The sequence below is a fragment of the Sinohyriopsis cumingii genome, chromosome 4 (genome assembly GCF_028554795.1).
Source record: "Sinohyriopsis cumingii isolate HCF-2022 chromosome 4, ASM2855479v2, whole genome shotgun sequence".
Classification (NCBI taxonomy): Eukaryota; Metazoa; Mollusca; class Bivalvia; order Unionida; family Unionidae; genus Sinohyriopsis; species Sinohyriopsis cumingii.
Genome location: NC_142964.1, coordinates 71,109,395 through 71,131,008, shown reverse-complemented (window position 1 = coordinate 71,131,008; position 21,614 = coordinate 71,109,395). Strand labels below are relative to the sequence as shown.

General features: G+C 35.8%; 1 protein-coding gene across 7 annotated transcripts in view; it reads left to right on the top strand.

Moving 5' to 3' along the window:
* Positions 1-21,614, top strand: part of LOC149801428 (uncharacterized) — a 47,831-nt gene that overhangs the window by 2,449 nt on the left and 23,768 nt on the right. For 3 of the 7 annotated variants that reach the window (XM_089955549.1, XM_089955553.1, XM_089955552.1), the window contains exons 2-7: positions 12,180-12,266; positions 13,952-14,047; positions 18,011-18,109; positions 18,445-18,543; positions 19,960-20,058; positions 20,980-21,078. In XM_089955549.1, coding sequence (XP_089811675.1) covers positions 12,252-12,266; positions 13,952-14,047; positions 18,011-18,109; positions 18,445-18,543; positions 19,960-20,058; positions 20,980-21,078 — 507 coding nt within the window. In that variant the 5' untranslated portion in view covers positions 12,180-12,251. Of the gene's footprint in view, positions 1-16; positions 133-10,853; positions 10,998-12,179; positions 12,267-13,951; positions 14,048-18,010; positions 18,110-18,444; positions 18,544-19,959; positions 20,059-20,979; positions 21,079-21,614 lie in introns of those variants that run through there. The other 4 variants (XM_089955554.1, XM_089955550.1, XM_089955551.1 and 1 more) reach the window with 4 other exon arrangements.

Genomic DNA, 21,614 nt, shown 5'->3' with positions numbered 1-21,614 from the left:
CTCTTTTCAAGTGTAGCCGGATATGAATTGTTGTTTTTGCTTCGAACCGTAGGATTGATTGTTTATTACGTGCTTCGGGTAGCAGCTGGTTGAAAGAAGAAATTGGCGAGAGTCAACTAGGTTGAAACACAGGTCAGTGTCTATGTTCCCCTCACCAAGAATAGATTAGGTATACAAGAACAAACATTGTTTCAAGACTCCGACGTAAATTTAATTGTAGGATGGAAATCATTGACGAATTCAAAGTATATTTTGAAATAGATCTTATGTATGTTAGGTGCAGTGAATTTTGTCAATGTCATCGTTAGTATTGGATGTATGAAGACAATTTTTCCCACGAAAAGGCGAAGACAAAGAATTTGGAATTTTGTTAGTGAGATGGGTTTTTCTGGAAACGAGTAGCCGCCGGTCTTCGGGTACTTTAAGGAGTAAGAAAATCTCCATTTAAGGTCATTTAAATCTGACCATAACTTCAACGTTTTTATGCTTTGAGTCATTGCCAAATTTCTTATAAAACCAACTAGTTACCTGTTCGCTCCGGCGATGTAGTCAGAAGCATTCATGACAACAACGCAAGATCCGTTGTCTATATCCCTTCGTGACAATATCTTCTCTCTAGAACAGTTTTTTCTTCTCTAACTGTCTTTCTTCTCGTGTAAATTGAATTGTCTCTAGTGTAGATATGGCTTCATGTATGCGAATTAGTGACATATTCCACTACAGACAAAATTGCCTCTTGAATTGTAACATTACTAAGGTGTCAACATACTAATAATCGCGTTTGGGATCAAATCTATGATACTCATCTTGACTGGAATTGAATTCTCCAGCACAGCCACTAAACATTCCCATGATTCTCATTCTCTTCACAAAACACAAAATCGTCTTTCGTTTCCAATACATTGTATCTTTCGGGCAAATTTCACAAGTTCTGGTGTTTTTTCAAAACCGATCACTCTCTCCCTTAGCATGAAGGACACTTGGTACTAACTGTATGGAAAAATGGGAACCAGCCTGGAAATGGGTGAACATAAAATAGAGTAGATATGGATTTGGGTGGCCAGGATTGGTTGATAATGAAAGTTAAGATGAATTTTCAAACTGAATGGAACCATTTTAATTGTTTGTTTCTATTAATTGCTTACATAATTAGCAAAACAATGTTACTTTATGTTAAGAGATATGAGATTGAAGAAACAATATTAAATATAACTACGACACAAAGACTCACTTGCACACTAAAACGTAAAAAAGAAACTAGATGGTGAAAGTCCTGATTTAAAACGTAATTTGATATATAACGGGAGGCACAAACACAGACAGACACGTTGGTAACCGAGCAGCTCCAAGGCAGTTTCCGAATGCTTCAGACTAATCGAGAGTACCCTGGAGAGAAGTAACCCGGGCAAAAACCGCAACTATTTGCATGAATAACTGGGAAAAATATTCACGGAAAAAGTTAAATAACACATGGATAATCAGATAAATAAAAACTTTTAAAACGAGCAAACTATATGTTATTTAATGCTGGTGTCAGAATAGCATAGGTTATTAAAAATAACTAAAGGCAGAGTGATCCATGTATAAGCATTTTGTCAGCAATGAAATCGAAATCGCTTTGACATAATTTTAAACTTCAGATAAGGGACAGAAACTTTGTGTAGTAGGGAATTAATATGCATTAAAATTACATCCCTGGTAAGCGAATGCAAGGAGAATGTTGTAAATAAAATGTGTAATGAGGCTGTTGTAGCAATATACTAAATGATGATGATGATGATAATGATGATGATGATGATAAATTTCATGTAAAGAACCAAGTAGTACCTGCATGGCAAAAATTGTCGCAAATATCTGAGTACTAGTTATAAACTGATAATGATCGAAATACTCACAAGACTACATTGAAAAGGTTACTTGTTTATTTACAGAGAATTTCCCTTGAGTTTTCAGTTAAAGAATTCAATGTTGTCCCTTTAGTTTGCGTTCTGTACAGATCGACCAAGAGTTTAGTTTCAATCGGTGAGGGACTCTAAGGAATGTCAAGCTGAGCTGCAATTGTTGACCAGTTTGGCATTGATTTTATTGCGAATGTGGTTCTTCTGAAGTTAACGGTTTTGACAATATATTCGATGGCTCAAATGTTGTATGTCAAGGGATAGAATATATCTTCGGCTCAACACTCTGACTTCTGACTGGTAGTAAAGCTAACAAATGTAGCCAAACTTCTGACCGATTTGATCTCTTATAACAGTGGCATCAAGTCTTTTATGGCTGGGGGCCAAAACAGATAAAATGCTTAAGGTGGTGGGGCGGATGAACAAGAACAGTTCCTTATCAGTCCATAATAATGACAAAGCGTTTTTTTCTTCTCAAAAGGACGGCCTACGTAGCCGCGGGCTGCACAATATGTAGGACTGGGCCACATACGATCCGCGGGCCAAGGGCTTCACAAGCCTGTCTTTTATGGTAGATATCTAAGTAACGTCTGATATGATATCCATGGGCTTGTTCTCGGGGTTGGGAAAAACCACGAAGGTATATATTGTCCATTCCTTTGAATTTGCCATCGTATTACCTGGAAAGGTATATAGGATTAGATGGTGAGGATCTAAATACTTTGAAAAATTGTATGACCCAAGGGTCCAATCCAGCCGGGCACGGAAACACCCCATGGTCTAATGCTGACTACCAATGCAGTTTCCTGGGACAGACTGTACTTAGATACATAAATTCGTCAATTCATGCCTTGCAATTGCATTTTAAACAGGTACTGCAGACATTTAAGGGTATTCCACACACATACACTGTCTATATACCTATTTGCCTACATAAATATGTACACATGTAAGTGCAAAAGAACTGTATATGAATCTCCTCTCACTTTCAAAGAAGCACAAGGGTAATAACAGTTCCTTCTGTCAAAATACATCGTCTCCTGTGATGAGAAGTCTCCAGCCGAAACGAGCATCATGTGACGGGACTTTAAACGCAAAGTATTCACGTTGAATCATGCCTATTTCAAGGTAGCGGTATAACAATGTGCACTCACCATTTTCATACAATTATATTACTGATTGCGAAAGCTTGCGAATGAACTAAGCCAACTGCAGCAAGTAATATTTTCAATCAAGGTCCTCACATTTATGTTTCAGCTGAGCAAATGTCCTCATATTTATGTGTCAGCTGAGCAAAGGTCCTCATATTTATGTGTCAGCTAAGCCAAGAACCCAAAAGCATCACAGTCGTAATTTAAGCTAAACAAAACATCTTAATCCAGGAATATTGTCTCAAATTTGGGGTCAAGGTAAAACAAAATTGCAATAAACAATATTTTGTGCAATGCATTTCTACAAACTTCATACTAAAAGTATAGGAAAATATATTTGGTCGAAATATTGACAATTTAACTGTGTTGTCATATACCTTTGTACATATATACTTATCAGTCAGCAGCAGAAATCCCTACAAATGGTCTCAAAAATTATCATCTAATGTTTGCAGATAGGTTGTAATAGCACATAAACATTAGCATCAATGTAATGCGCTGTTAAGTCAAGAGACTAGAAAATATCTCACACTGGAAACATTTTTTAAAAAAAACAATAAAGTAAAACTCAAACAAATGCTAATATTGACGACAGCTGTGTCAGGTGTAATTATTGTCAAATGGCCTAATGTAATATTCACTGTAAATGATTACTTGGAACAGTCGATTATGAAAATAATACAGTTCAACGTGTCAGTCCTCATCATCTTCTGCCTCCTCCTCCATATCACAGTCCATGGGAGGAGAACTGATACAAGTAGATATTCGACATTCCCACAGGCAGATGAACATTCAACATTATGTTCGCGCATTTGCATCTTGCAGCACTACAATAAGTCTTACAATTGCATCTGATCGTCTCCCAACAGGCTGCTTGGTGTTGGAAGGGCATCTAGGCAACAGGAAGAACTCCTTGGACTTCTGTCCATCCTCAGTTAATGAGGTCTAATTTATCATTACCTTGCCAGACCTGAGCATCTGCCGCAGAGCGAGTGGTACTTGGCTGAAGTAGATGATAGAGGCAGTGACTTCTACTGGACAAATATTGTGGTCTCCTTGACCTTATCACATAAACGTTCATAACTAGACCCATATAAGGTATCAGTTGATTTACCACTGTAAACAACAACCAAGGTTTTGAAACAGTCAGAACTACAGTAGCGGCGGCAGAGCTGGAGATGTTGATGACCTGTATACTTGTCAAGCTGCCTGATCTACATGGAATCGGGTCACAATTAGTACTTCCAGTTCAGTACCCACGAATGTAGTTCTTGTCTATTTTAAAACAAAAAAAATTTCCTCTCTCATTTTGGTGGTGATAGAAGAGTTTTATTTATGCATTTTTGGTAGGGATTTAAAGGTAATTGTTGTCTGTGTGTATTTCGGTGACAGTTCACAGTGAGTAATAAGGCCTTGGTGATGATCCGGAAGTGAAATCTGTGTTCTGTTTACATGTTGCTCTGATGACAGTCCAGCATCTCAAAAAAGAGCAGGTCAACCTTTGACGAGAACTTCACAGTGAAGTCATCTTTGAAGGTATTTTAGATTAACATATGATTTGTATTGATTGTCACACAGTGGAAAGGTCAGTACTGAGAAACAAATGTAGAGAACATATAGTAAAATTAATTGTGTTCTATGTCCACAAAAGTCCAACACCTTTTCGACTTCCATTCCGTTGGGAGGTTGTATCACAACCGAGCAGGGCATGAATAAGGGAAGATTTTGCAGGTTACCATGCCTAAGGAAGTCTTGATGCTTTTGATGATACAGCTTCTGATTTTCCCTGAGGTACGCATAGTTTCTGGTTGAAATAATATTTATCTGCCTTCAATGCTGGTATGATAACAAATGAGCAAGAATATGTCAGTATCATTGGCTACAACTACTACATCTCTTTCAGTGGCCGCAGCAACTAGAGCCTGCACATTACGAACATCTCCATTTCCAGGTGCACGCGTAGTATCACATCCAGTTTTTTCAAGACATTCTCCCAGCATTATATGAAACGTTGTTCTTCTTTTTGTTTATCAAGAACACATTCTTGTTTACATTAAGCACTGTTTTTGCATCACAGTGAATCGTTACAGTCGTTTCTGTTGTTGCTGACCTTCTCATTTGTGTGGATCTTTCACTGGTGCAACGTCTTTGTAACCGTCAAATATAATTGAACAACCCCCATACTATATTGGCACGTAGTGTACATACAAATTGCATATGTCTTGAAATGTCGAATCTTTGCTCCTAAGCAACCAATATAGTAAAGCTCGTCATTGAAGACTTTCAATGGAAGACAAATGGAAAATGTTGTATTTTGACTGTCTTGTATTTCCTTTAACTATGCATCAGAAAGTATTGTCTTGTTCACCTGCCGCAACACATCTGATGTGAAAGAATACCTGCACAAATAATACCTAAAAAGTTCTTCTATATCTTTGTTTTTGTTTCTGCTAAATAATGCCAATCTCTGCAAGAGAAGTTCAGAGTCAATTTGGATGCCTTCATGATCAACTTGAACTGTAATCTTGGTAGCTAGGTTGATTGCCTGTGGACTTGTCCTAAAGAGATATGTCTTTCATAGATTATACTATCTTCTGTCCTACATCTGCTGCTATGTCCACGTTGACCAATTATTTTGCCACCACTCATGATATTATGCTGTGGAGAGACAGATTTTCACAACTGAATGGTTTCTTGCCTTCAAAACCTTACCAGTTTTCAGAGTCTTTGCAACAACAAAAAAACTCTCTCTCTCTCTCTCTCTCTCTCTCTCTCTCTCTCTCTCTCTCTCTCTCTCTCTCTGACAACATACCTATTACTTGGTCCCTCAAAACACCTTTTATTTTATTAACTGTGCGAGTGTTGCAGAAGTGATACGGTTCACCAGGTTTTAACACTGCTCAAGGGGACGGCATATCAGTACGAGGTAAAGCTTCAAAATGTTATAATAGGACTTGGCTCGTAACATGCATAACGGTATGTATCAAATGACGTCTCGTCTCACAGTTTGATGAATGATGTGTGGCAAAATCAGCCACTCGTGGGTTTTCGACGTTCATCCGATGACACGGAACTGATCGACGAATATCAAGCGTTATTATTTTAAGTGCTCCACAGGTGTCAGTATTCTAAAACTTAGTATTCTACAGGTATCCTTATTCTAAAGCTTGCTACTCCATAGTTATCAGTATTCTAACAGTTATCTAAGTTCAAAATAATTCAACCGTTGGAATTTTTTGTTAAAGTATTATACAGCAGAATGATGTTTTACACTTAATTTGCATTTCTTTCTTCTGGATATTTATGTATATGTATATGTGTATGTATATATGTATATATGTATGTATCTATATGTATGTATGTATGTATGTATGTATGGATGTATGCATGCATGTATGTATGTATGTATGTATATATATATATATATATATATATATATATATATATATATATATATATATATATATATATATATATATATATATATATATATATATATATATATATATATATATATATATATATATATATATATATATATATAGTGTGTGTGTGTGTGTGTGTGTGTGTGTGTGTGATTTGGATTGTTAACGTAGCTTTAACACTTTTTCAGTCATATTGCTACTATGTCTGCCGTGTGGCAGTTTATAGTAATGTCTAGCACATAGGGCATCATGCCGCAAACAGGTAGCATCAAGTTACATTATCCAGACACCGGGCCGACAAGTCCTAACAGTAATCTCTTAATGCTGAACTCCAAGCAAGGTAGCTGCGATACCATTTTTATAAGTCTTTTATATGACACGGCTGGGGTTCGACCCTGCGATCTCCCGCATCTGAGGCGGACGCACTAACCACTTAGACCACTGGTGCGGTCATTATACGTTAGTCACAGATAGAAGAGCGTATGATGAGTGTGAAGTGATGGTAATGTTTGCCTTTAGCGCAGGGGAATGGGGAAGAGAGATAGAAACACGTGATCTACAATGACGAATTGTCACCTACTTTCTCCAGTACGAAAACAAAGGCTATCATTGTTATATCGTTGGTTGATCTGAGAAAATACTGCATTTACATCATGATGCTGGTTTAATTCGTATGCATATGTAATGTGCAGTTGAATAAACTTAAAAGGAAAGCATGTCATTTTTAAATCCTTGGATCTTTGGGAGGGAAAAAAACAGATTGCCATGACTAGTCCTGAGTTATTAATTCGATGAAAGTAGAAACTGCAATCTGAATAAAGATTATATTTTATTTTCAAGTACTTTAATTGTATATCTCAGTCCTTAAGGTCTCTCGTTGCGATCAGTAATAAATTACTATCAACAACGTGAGTAAATTCGCAGCGCGTTCCCTCTCATTTCAGCATTTCAATGGCTGATACTGTTGTCAAATGGAAAGTCTATTTTGTATTTTATCTGTCTATTAGATTAGAAAATAAACGAGAAAGATCTTATATTTTGGGACAATCTTTCTGGCAACACAAGCTTTTTCTTCAAGAAAACACTTTAGTGAAGGTCTAGATCAAGTAACTTTATTATTATTATTATTATTATTATTATTATCATTACAGTAATACTATTAATATTATTACCAGGGGCCCCGAGTGGCCGAGTGGTCTAAAGCGCTCACCGTTACGGATCACTGACATCTCACCTCTCTCCGCGTCGGTTCGAGTCTCGGATTCGGCTAATGTGGTTATGTGAGAAAGCTTGCCAGTAGCTTCTCGTGGGTCGGTGGTTCTTTCCGGGGTTTTTCCGGGTTCTTCCTCCACCATTAATACTGGCCGCCATGTATGGCCTATCTTGTGCTGAAAAGTGGTATTAAACCCTACAACAACAACAATATTATTACCTCTCTTGACTTATTCCTTATTTCAGAACGTATCAAATTACCTTTTATAGGCTTGATTTAATGGGTTTTGCTGTATGCAATATAAGTGCGAAGTATGACTATTACATTTATTATGTGTACGAAGAAATGGACAATGTCAGGAAGTCTCCTGCTATTTTCAACAGGTCTTAACAGATTTCCCACTCATACACTATTATATATATATATATATATATATATATATATATATATATATATATATATATATATATATATATATATATATATATATATTCCGACAAGTTTAATCATGCAAATGAAGCTGAAAATATGTCACAAGATTCTTTCAAAACACTTAGTAAATATTAGCTTTAGTTTCAGACTGTTTACTCACAGAACTACGCAACTAACTCTCCCGGCCGTGACTGACTGACCCCTCCCCCTGCAAAACTCCTGCGGGCGCCCATATATATATATATATATATATATATATATATATATATATATATATATATATATATATATATATATATATATATATATATATATAACTTTTCATTCGTTTAAAAAATTATCAAAGTACCTTTTATAGATGTTATGGCTTTAATTTTTAATGTACGCGATATATGTGCGAAATATGTAATTCTTTCTACTTGGAGGTCGAAGAATGACTATCTTGTTAAAGATCGATTATAAAATTTAAACTTGCAACAGCATCTTTGTTTTGATAGCGCTACGTTATTCATAACATCCAATAAACTCTAGATCTGTCTCCCACACAAACACACACACACACACACACACGTTCTGGTTTTCTAAAAGATGATTACATTTTAAGAAATGAAACCCTTGGAAACATCAAAATCGAAACATTGTCTCGTGTATTAAAAGTGGTGGCTAATTTTAGCCTAATGGGATTCCCCATTCCCATCCTCCGCCCAGCTTTCATCTACCCCACCCCACCGAAGTAATTTTTACACATAAATCTCTAATAAATTATTCAAGACTGAAGGTTTAGTATTCATGTTTCAAATTAATTTGCTCATGAATACCTTAATCAAATATTTGCCTTACGTCTTACAGGCTCTATAGGAGGAGCGGGGGGTGGGGAGGATGAGGGCTAAGCACGTGATGAACGTTAGTTCACCAGTTTCTCCTGTACGAAAGCAAAGACTTTCCATGAGATTTGATAGTCGGCATTCCTGAATGCAAATATTCTCGTTTGTATTTCCATCAAGATATGGGGTTATTTCATGTATACATGTTATGTGCATTTGAATAAGAATAATATCATTTTCAAATAGAAGAATGTATTACCAGTATATAAACACGAAAAGTCAGAAATATTAATTCAGTGAAAGTGAAAACACAACCTTTGTTATATAATTAACACTATTTCTTTATATCCATCAGTGACTCCGTATTTACACAACATTCATATTACCCAGTTTCTAATTATATACACACACTTGCCAGGTATACACACATACCTACCTACCTATCTACCCACCTACCTACCTACCTACATACATACAGACAGACAGACAGACAGACATACATACATACATACATGCAATGAGGACCAGTTAAATAGTGATTATAAACCTGATAAGCGTACTTATAGTACTCCAAGAATTTTCTAACAATTACATGTAAAAAAATATTTCTCCATATCCCACCGATCTTGTGTCTTTGATACTGGCAAAATGTCTTCATGTTGACTGCACCCTGACAAAATTATTGATTAACCCTCAATGCCTGAAAATAAATGTGCACAATGTCAATACAAGGGCTCTTGATGGCTACCAAATTTCTTATCTGATGACTTTAGTGCACATAGCTACGATGCCGTAGCGTCAAAAATTTGATACTACGAAGTGATCTTATAGTCATTAATGAGCAACATAATTGCACTTAAAGTTACAATCAGCTTGTGTCTCTTCGTACAAAGCATAAGAGTCAATTTGATATGGAACTTTTTTCCTTCTGTGTGGTGCTCATTCAATCAGATGGTCTCAGATTGCAATTATTTTTCCTACATAGTCCCTACATTTGCTTGTCAGTACTGAATTTTCCATTGTATACAAATCCTAAAAAGATCATGTTTTAATCAATCGTATTTCAAAGATGAGGTTCTTTTCATAGGTTAACACACATTTTTGCAGAGGCTGGACTGTAAACAAAACAACGTGCAACGGGTCACAGATTTCACTTCCATACCAGTAACATTGCCTCATTACTCATTGTGCATTGTCGCCAAAATGAACACAGACAACCACACGATAATGATCATATTCTAAACAATAAACAATGTCCTTTAAATCAGTACCAAGAAAGCATAAATCTAAAGTATCCATCAAAAAAATCAATTCTACAATTATACATCTGAGGCTTGCAATATGACATCACTTTACACCGACAAAAGCAAACCGTTCAATATAGTTTAAAAAAAAACAAACAAGCGTTCTACATTGATTTATTGACGAGATAAACGGTAGAGTAGCATAATACATACAATTTTTTATTTTAACAAGCACGTAGTGCCAGATTACCCATTAAGCACACTAAGCATGCACTTTGGGCACCAGCCCAACAGGGGGCCAGAAAAAATCAAAATTATTTAGTGATGATAAAAGTGAATTAATTATATATGACCATTTCGATATGCATGTACGAGTATTTTGATTTGGAATGATGGCAACACCTGGTATTTTCCCCACCTTTTAAGCTTTTAATATGGTTTGTGGGTGGGGGTGTTTTTGTTGTTAGGTGTTGTTTTGTTTTGTTTTTTGTTTTGTTTGTTTATTTGTTTTAGAGGGAGGGGGCACCATAATATAGTTAGTGCTTAGTACCCTGAAAGGCCTTAATCCGGCACTGCAAGCATGTCTTAACAAAGGAGAATCTTTTAAAATTGTCCATTTCGTTTTGGATTGTTATTCTTACGAATATGGATCTGGTTTAAATTCAGGAATTGATTGGATCTCAACGGCGCTATACACTCAGGAATTGATTTGATCTGAACGGCGCTATACTATCAGGAATTGATTTGATCTGAACGGCGCTATACACTCAGGAAACATATAGTCAGCTCTCATGTGTGAAAATTTCAAAGGTAAATTATGTTATCTGTAAGGAAAAGGCTCTTTGTTCTTTTTACAAAACTACGAAAGCTATCAGAGGAATAGGTCGTCTTGATGTAGAACACGTGACTTTACTGCTACTAGCTAACATACATTTCAAATTAAAAGACAGTTAGCAGAGCACTGTGGACGAATGATAATCTCGCCAACTTATGGAATAGTTGGACTAGTAGAATCTATCGTATGCACACTGATGTTGTAGGATAGAGAAATCACACCCCAGTGTCAGAAGTTGTAAGCATGAATAAAGGAGGATTACTCTCGCTTTTTCTCATATAAGACGGTGACGTCAGTTTTGAAATTGTAATGTTTTCTTGTAAAGTTTTAACAAGTCAGATAATGGGCACTTGAAATACTTCAACCAATGGAAAACGATAAGTCGACCTCACCACATTTGCTTTAAGTCGACGGTTGACTGAATATATATATATATATATATATATATATATATATATATATATATATATATATATATATATATATATATATATATATATATATATATATATATATATATATATATATATATATATATATATATATATCATACTAGATAACTAATTTAAGTTGTTGTAACAACGTAAACAGATCATTCACTGTTAATTGTAAGGAATTTTGTATTGAACGAACCGCTTTGTAACGTAATGGTGCCTAATATAATGGTGCCTTGAAACCATCTTAGTACATTTTTATAATGAATACGAATTAAAACTTGTAATCTACTTATTTAATATAAAAATGTTAAATTTTAAAAAAAAAACAGCAAATATATTTTCCAGGAAAAAAAGTCATGACAGTGTCTATTGTTTTCATTTTAACTCTAAAATCTGCTCTTTGTGTTCATCAGTCATCTTGTCTTCAAGTTTTAACAAGATACGGATATTCTCATATTTGCTTGCATGATGTGAAGTCATCCGACTATCGCAATCAAGTGAAATTCAACCCCAGCATTCAAAAATCAGATTGTACTGCGTGTCACATACAAAGATTTATTGTCAGTTTTCGGAACAGCGTTGACAAAAGATTGCAAGGACAATATTACAAAAGGTCTCATTCAGGCAATAGATTTTATGCAACTACGCTGTTTTATGTTGACAGCCAAAACCTAATTTCCCTTTCTATTTAGATTTCTATATTTACCAATTTGGATTTAGTTTTATTTCAGGATTTGATTTGATCTGAAAGGCACATAACACTCAGGAAATATCTGTATTCAACACCGAAGAATGGCCATGGCAAAGGTAAGTCGTGGTATCCGAATTGTCGGTCAATTCGATGCAGCCAACGAGATTGCAATTAGGGCAATTAGGGGCCTCGCGCATTTCAAATCGCCATCTTTACTCGCTTATAAGACGAGTCCAACTGCAAGCAGCACAGACCCAGATCGGCCGTCGAATAATGCGCCGACGAATCTGGGTCTGGGCAGTTTTGTTAGGAGTAGACAGTAGAAGAAAAAACATAGTCCTTGATCTACAGAGGCGTTATGCAAAGACAGATCAGGATTTTTGTCTTTTAGTTTTACTTGTCTTATAAGAGAGTACATAGGGTAAATGACAAACAGTTGACGACAAGACACGATAACAATTATTTGACCTAAATTGGTGCTCAAGACTTTTTGTTACAAGAATTGACGTTTCTTTTTTCATTTGTTTGTTGTTTGGTGTGTTTTTTTGGGAGGGGGTATACAGAATGCAAAGAATGCATTGTAAATCATCATTTCTTGAAAATACTCCAACTGATGAAATATATCCCTGTCTCAGAATCTATGATATTGATCACAATCTTATGAATACCTTTTTAATGTATTCCACGTCTGACGTATTCACTTATAAATCTATTTTGTAATCTCTGACATCACATTGAATTGGTAAGGCTTCATAATAAGTTGCGAATAATGATTTCCATTTGAAAGCTGTCATATTCGGAATAAACAAATATAGATAAAGACTTATTAGTCTTGAACTTCGAATGTACTTGCATATGCATCAAATCACACGGATAATTTATGCGTTGATGATTTCATATCTTGATATATCCTTTCCAAGAAGGTTACGGTGTTAAAACATTCGTAGCCTCTTTGCTCGTAACTTTATCTGCGTGGAAAGCCAACGGACTGCTGATCCTACACAAGATGGCGGATAATTGCGTCAGAACGTAAAGATTAACTGTTATTAGCAATAAGATAGATAAGGGTAGATTATCAATCAACACAAACAGGGTGGCCATACCAGATTCAGGAAAACTCCGCGAGTTCAAAACTTCAGAGTAAATAGCATGATACCGTGGACGAGTTGCATGCTTTTTTTTTTTGAGACCATGCCCTTCAATGGATAATGAAATGTTGAATCTATGATATATATATATATATATATATATATATATATATATATATATATATATATATATATATATATATATATATATATATATATATATATATATATATATATATATATATATATATATATATATATTGCAGTTGTGGGGTAGGGAAATCCTCATCCAAGGTCAGAATTTGTTGACATGAGTTTTGTGAAACTTTGCCTAATATTTCCAGCTTTCACGATGACGTCAATCTGCAAGATTTTGTATCGACGTTTGTTGCAAACTTTCTACAAATCAGATACGGGATACCAAGGATTCATCAATCAACGTGAGACACGGGGTTCCACAGATCACTTACGTCTTCTCCTACATCTGTTCAATTATTAGAGCTTTCGTTTTTTTAAAACGTTGATTGCACTCGAGATCCCTAAAACTTGTAAGCAGATAGTCAACATGTGGTTCATTAAGTATGAGTAATCCAAGAAAAACGATTGGCTTCTCTTATATTCTGCTATACCGTGAGGGCTGAATGTTATGTGACTCTAAGAGTAGACCAATTGTATTTGTTTCAAGTCTTCTCACAAAAATGTGATATTTATAGGAGAGAGCCAATCAGCTCTTCACCTTTATTGAGACTGACGCCACAGAAAAAGCTATTGCTATTCTAGAAGAGGAGGTGGACTATTCCGTTACCAGGGTAAACATTTCATACTTTTTCATTCTGTCTTCATTTTTCTCAAACTTTTGCATACTTATTTTTCTTTAGCGTGTTCCGCATTTAGGATATCTGATATAGTTGTTAGATGTTCGAAAACTTCAAAATGTCTTGAGGTTACATGGTAATCTCTCTCTCTCTCTCTCTCTCTCCTGATTTTTACATAGTTGACACCACACACCACACTTATCTTATATTCAGTATTTATAACTCTTTCTTATCTAGCCGTTAAAGTCCCCATTTGTCGTAAAATAGCTATGTCATCAAAGATAGGTAAGAAAAAAATCCGCGAGCTTACATAATTTACAAAGTAAAGAATAATATCACAAGCCCAGGTAGACACTTAGATAAACACGCACACTGAAGTCAATACTTGCTACTGAAATATAAAACCATAACAATCACTTAATGGAAATTTGTGCCACTACATGTTTAATTTCCAATAATTTGCGACCCTATAAAATTCATAGGAAAGGTTAACAATGGTTTAATTTTACGACGACCTATTATGCAAGCTCTGGTATTCACTAAATTTGCCCATGCCTTTGTCTACGAGCAAGTCATTTTCATGTAATAAACTGCACTGAGTATGATGTGCATACGGGTATGGTCCTTATCCGTGAATACGGGTATGGTCTATATCCGTGAATACGGGTACGGTCTATATCCGTGAATAATGGTGTATATCCACGAATAAGGTCTATATCTGTGAATAAAATTCAATATCCGTGAATAAGGGTCTATATCCGAGAATAAGGGTACAGTCTATTTCCGTGAATAAGGCTAAGGCATGTATCTTTATTCCGCGCCTTCATCTGCAAAGACCGTAGATGTTGGTGTGTCTTAGCATACGGCAATAAATCTGGTTCTATGTCGTTCCTTTATATATAATTATAAGTGAAGTATACCAGTGCAGACTGAGATATTCACTGCTCGCAAAGGGTACGTGTAAAATAGAAAAGGGCAAAGACGGCAGAATAAAACTAGAAGATGCTGTAACAGTAAGAAAAACACTGAAAACTTATGCGACAGACCTGAGGCTTTGCCGAGTGGCCGACGCAAATTTCTGATTTCGAGGTAGAATTATCACACTCAAGACTGATACAGAGAGAAAGGTTATTTTTTGGGTCATATTCCTGAACGAAAAATGCGGGTCAAAGTCTAAACGGTGTATCGTATATACTATAGCAAATTTAAAATAGTAAAATCCATAGCACATGTTTACATATTTAGAACAAGCTTAAAAGTTTAGGTCTATGCTAAATAAACACTGAACTTTTAGTGTGAAACATTTAAAACTCTTAAACATGTATCGGCGTGCAAAAAAGTGGTAGAGACAGCAATGAAATGGCAATACACAGCGTCTGAAAGTGTGTATTAAAGCTAAATTGTATAATGGTAGAAGTGTGAACATGTCAAAAATAAAGGCCACTCTTATCTCTAAGCTTAAAACCAGACAGACATAAAAGTAATTTATGATCTAGAATTATTTTACTTCTATAACTAATAATGAAAAGGTGAATTTAAAATAAAATAAATACAACAACGGCATATCTGACTCGAAACCGAACTACATAATCAGTACCCGTCGTTAGATAGGTGATTGGAAAACGTCCTGTTTGCACAACGTTGACAAGATACAATATACGTTGAAGATGCAAATGTATTGTTATTGACGTTTAGTTTCAAATATTGCTCATGTCACGGTTGAAATCAGGAAGATATTGCCATTTTTTTTATTGCGGTAGAAGGTCGTGTGTCAAAAACGCAATGACGTATTGAAACACATAGATATTTCCCATCAGTTCAACTTTGAAAAACACGATCATACACATTTTGGAATGTGAGAAATTGCATGACCGACCATAAAATAGAGTCTATGATCATTGTGCAAAACAACGAGAAAACAAAGTCAGCACAAAGTGAACAAATGTTTAGGATTTCGTATACGCTTTTCCAGTTAGAAAACTAAGCATCAATCAATTTAGCGGGTAGTTATTACCAACATGTCAATATGAAATTTATAAATTTTCCCACAAGAGCAGTACATGATGACTGTGTGTTGAAAAAATCAAATGTATTTGCTTGCTGAAGATGGTTGTTAAGGCTATTTTTTATTTATAACATAATTTGTTTTATATAGCTACATATCGTTAGTTTCTCAATGTTAGTTTCAATTATTTATGCTTTATACACGATCTATGTTTTCTACTGAATGGGATTTCAAAATATCATTGGTTGCAGCAAACGTTTTTATAATAAGTCCGAATAATAAGTTCTAGTTAATGAGGAAAACGTTGTTTTGAATCTTTAGATTCTGATATTTGAGTGTGATAAACTTGCGACGTTTTCCTGGGAGCTGTTTTGAATTTACTGCTAATAATACATTGATTTCAAGATGCTTCATGAACGAGTCAAGTAGATGCAACCTATTTTATTTATTACACAGAACTTTCACCACGACTACTTTCGGTGGTGTTCATGATAGTGTAACGCTATCTGTGAGGCAGAGCAAATTATTGTTGGCGAAGAAAGTAGCCAACCAAAGAATGCTAACTTTAAGTCTTTTGCAGCACGGTCCACTTCCTCAAAAACACTTCCCTGAAGGTCATAAACATTTTCAATGTTAATAGAATCATCTACACAATCATTTTCTCCAGCGAAGTGTCATCGATCCACTTCGTCGCACATCGCCCCTTAATATATGTAGCTAGCTTAATTTGTATTTTAAATAAGTGCCCTCTTGAGGATGAAAAAGTTACCGCCATAGGAAATAAACTCTGCCGACCAATCAGAGGGCTCCTTATATGACTTCAGTACACCGCCTCCATTACTGTGAACTATCCTAACGCGTAAGAAAAGCATGCGATAAATGTATCATTATTTGCAGTGGCCGCTACTAGTATTTCACACTATTTTCCTAGGCAGTGGCGTCGCTAAGAGAGTGCGGGGGGTGCGGACCGCACCGGGTGACACCATCTCAGAGGGGTGACACCAAAATGAAAAATTGCAAATTTTACAGAGCACACACTGCTCGGTCTAGTCGGATTTCATAAGCGGATAACCGATCATAGTTAAATACATGACTAGCAGGCACAGCAGTGGCGTCGCTAGGGGGATGCGGGGGTGCGGACTGCACCGGGTGACAACATCAGAGAGGGTGACACCAAAATGACATTACTAAGGATTATGTATGGTCTGTTACAGAAGGAGGACCATAGGTATGACATCATGAGCTACCGCACTGGGTGACACCAACCCGAGTGACGCCACTGTTCCTAGGTAAATGTAACTTAAAACCGTATCGTATTAGTTTTTTTTCATCTGCATCAAGTAAGACAGCGGCTGGTTATTCTATCAAGGCCTGACGTGGAACGAAGTGGACCTAAGATTGTTGGCTATTGAAGTGAAATTTTAAATAGCTTGGAAACTGTTTGCAAAAACATATCCCAGCTAAGCGCTGAAATGACACACAAGTTAGTTTTGTACACAGACGTTATTTCAACAAACATGAAGAAATCAATAAGTATATTGTAATTAATAAGATAATGTGTTCATAAGTGTTTTAGAAAAACAAATACAGCTACTTTGCGTTTATTTGAAGACAATCCTTGTCAGCACCTGGTCCTTAACGGTGATTATCATACATCTTTAGAAGTTAATTCACACTGTATTTGAGATCTAAGCAGCGGCGTAGTCATACACTGGCTGTGCAACTTCAATTTCGGACGTTGTCACAGTTTTCTGGTTTCTGCTATATAAGGTCCGTTTCATCCAGACGGTGACTAGAGGCGATCCTTAGAAAAGAAGAAACCAGACAACTACTTAATTCAGTTACATAACCTTACCCATACTACTTTTGTAAAAGTTCAATTAATGGATTTGAACTTCATACATCATATTCTACATAAGAAATAATGGGCTATTTTATATATTTTAACACAGCATGGATATAATTTAATTCACCTTGCCGCTAGGAAAGGAATGAAAGACATCGTTGAAAAGCTTGTCAGAAAAGGGATGTCGGTCAACTCAGTAAACGAGGTAGGAGGCTGTAAAATGTCCCACAGTTATTGTCCTTGTTACTATGTTATATTATAATTTTGGCATGTTCGCTTAGTCTGAAAACAATATTTTCTCTGATATGCGTCATATTAATTTGATTTCAAAATTTTTCACGAAAATCGAAAATATAAAACTGAATGATAATGCAAGAATCCTTCATCATCAACCAGCCTCAAGCATTATTTTGTTAGATTCTTCCTCTGGCGATCAGACGATTTTGACGAAATCTAAAATAAAAACGTATGAAAATAAATACCTGATTAATTTTAATAACTGAGTGAGATTTTCATTCCTGATGGTTCTTTTCGTTTCAGAATGGAAACAGTGCCTTGCACTACGCGGCACGTGAAGGGCACATTGAGGTAGTTGAGCTTCTCATCAATAATGGAGCTAACGCCAATATCTCCAACAAGGTATACGCACCCACATAGACAGACAGATAGAGGTGTCAAACATATATATGCAAAACCTCAACTCATATTTCAGTCCGAAATAGCGGCGTTAAATCTTCACAGAAATCCTTTTTTTAGGTGCCGTAATAAGCAGTGAAAAATAATATTCCGTATCCTTGTCGCCAGATGGCACTCGTGTAAGATATGACACTGACCTAGTATGTAGATCAGGACAGCGTGGAAGGTGGAAGACAGGACCAGTGACTCAATAATGCATATTGACATGTGTTAGCATTTACGGATTTTAGGACCAAGATGAAAGTTTTGAATAAAGGAGATACACCTTTGCATGACATGTGTGACTTTAATTCAGTTCCGTATTTAATACCTGCTGGGATAGTGTTCGTAAAGTATTTAGACATATTTGTTTCGACGATTTTCTTTCTTAAAAGAGAAAATTAGGTCAAAATACTGATTTGTTTCGTCAATATTCTTTCTTAAGAAAGAAAAATTAGCTCAAAGATGTCGATAGGAAGAAAATTCTTTTAATTAATCTGCAATTCATAAATGCATCAACTGGAACAATTAGGTTGCTTTCCAACATCATCGATGAATGCCATACTAAATGTTAGATTTATGTGTAATATGACAAGACTTCTCCATTCTACCTTTCCCGAACCCAAACAGGCAAAACCTGTGTTCCAAAACTGAAGAGTAACTATTTTTCATAGATACATACTAGCAGTTTTACAGGGAATAATAAAACAAATGTATAGGGCTAGTAGGTAAAGAGTTGAACTTTATTTCAATCCCACATTGGGATGTATCTAGGATTTATTGCACATGAAATTGTGTCTTAACTGGATGATTTTTAGTGAAGGAGGGTGGTGGTGTATATATTACGAAAATGAGAAGGGAGTATACTTGCTAGGATTTCGTTCCGTACAGCTGTCGTGTTTAGGCGTCCATGCCCTAAAGATTAGAAATCTATTCAAGGCATGACTTACCTCGATCGCCTCGTATACGTATCTAAATATCGCTGATACTCTGTAACATAAATTTTGTATATTAAATATAATTCGTCCATGTTCACAACGAGTTGATAAGCCACAACTAAATTTCAGCAAGTCAGAGGCTAAGCTCCACCCACAGCTAATCTGATTCGTCACTTATAGGGTCATAAAGCATTTGACGTCTTTTCTGCTATATAATAGTATACGTTATCAGAGTTTTAAATTTTCTTTCCTTGCATACCTCTTTTTGTTACAAACAAAATGAAATAGGAAAATGTCTTGTATGACCATACAGTTATAAACCAAAAAACTCATTAGGACATGTTAATGAATATTGTCTGAAATTCTAAATTTACGCATACATTTTTCATCGTTCCTATTTATATTTCTACAAATTATACACCACCATTTTCATGTTTTGAAGGAAGGAAACACTGCATTGCACACTGCCGTGAAGTTTCAGCCCATGAATGTCATTGAGAGGCTTACCGTTCTTGGAATGAAGGTTAATCAGTTAAATGGCGTAAGTATAATTGATAACGAATGTCACACCCCGGTTTAAAAGCTATCCCATCGAGAAGTAAATCCAACTCGCTGCATATCATCTCTTTTGTTTAAAACTAAATTAGTTTCGTACCGTAAACTGCAGTCGTTTCAATGTCGATAAAACAAAATCAACCTCTTAGAACACCGATTTATCAGACATTTTCAAAAACTGATGTGGTAGGGTGAAATGACAAACGCAAATCCTTCTGCTCAGCAATGGCGATTAGCAACCTGGAAATTATTGCAGCTGATGGATTATTTGGGGTATATTGCCATGATTTGCGGTACATTAATATGAAGATGGTGCGAAGATACCTATATATTTGTCCTTTTTCTACCAAGTGATGGTTATCTTCATTCAAACAAAAACGTATGCCGTAAATACGGATAAAAACGGATCTTATGTATCAAATCTTTTTTTTTTTTTTTTTTTTTTTTGTTTGTTATTGACAGTTTTTAGTTTTGAACACAAGTAAATATTTCCAGCTCAAACAGTTTAGTAACTACGGCACCGTCTTCTTTAATTGCATCAGGGAACACCCGCATCTCATTTTCCAGATAATCAAATTCGTGCTACAAAGGTAGTGGGATTGATACACACCCAGGCAACCCCGTGTTGTCTGCCCCTTGTGTATCGTTGGGAAAGTTACGTAGCTCCCATTACCTCGATATGATCAAGACAATAATGTATTCAAGGAGCCGATAAACCAACTAATCAACCATCCAGAAACTGCACTAGCTGGAGGGCAAATGTTGAACTGGACTGAGACTTCCTGAGTTAGCAGAGTTCGTGGATTTCTCATACATGCTATCTGTACTTTAGAAGGTTATATATTTCATATGATATTACTAGAAAACACCTAAAACAATCAACTTGGACTTATTTCTTTTTTTCCAGAAAGGGGAGACGCCATTACACATAGCTGTTATGCACAACAGACAGGAAGCAATGGAGGCACTCCTAATGAACGGAGCCAATCCGGCCTTGAAGGACGAAGTATGTGAAATTTTCTTCTCGTAAGGAATGTTTGCATTTTGTGCACGAATATAAATATCAATGGGTGAATGAGAAAATTGCATGTTTCGTTGCCATTCAGTCAAATTGTATTACATCATTAACTCCTTTGAATACTTTGCACTACGCTCATCACAGCTCATACTCTTTCAGAATATATTATTGCCACATAAGGTTGTTTTTTTCCCTGTATGTATCTTAACCCTAGAATATTATCGCCGCTCATCAGTACACGAGTAGGTTGTCTAGATCCTCTCTTACTTTTGTAATAACCCATTTGATATCCAATCGAAAACAAGAGTAGAAGAACCAGACTATATTCGCAGCTCATTTGAGTTTTCTTGCCACGTACTTATTATATTGTGAAGCCTTCCGAGTGTAACAGTATAACTTAGTCAACACTGTCTTCCATCACAAGAAATAAAGAATTCATAACTTTCTCTTCTTCATATCTGACATAATCTTCCCATTCCAAGCTAAATCCATTGCAGAGAAATGATAATAGCAGACTGGATGAT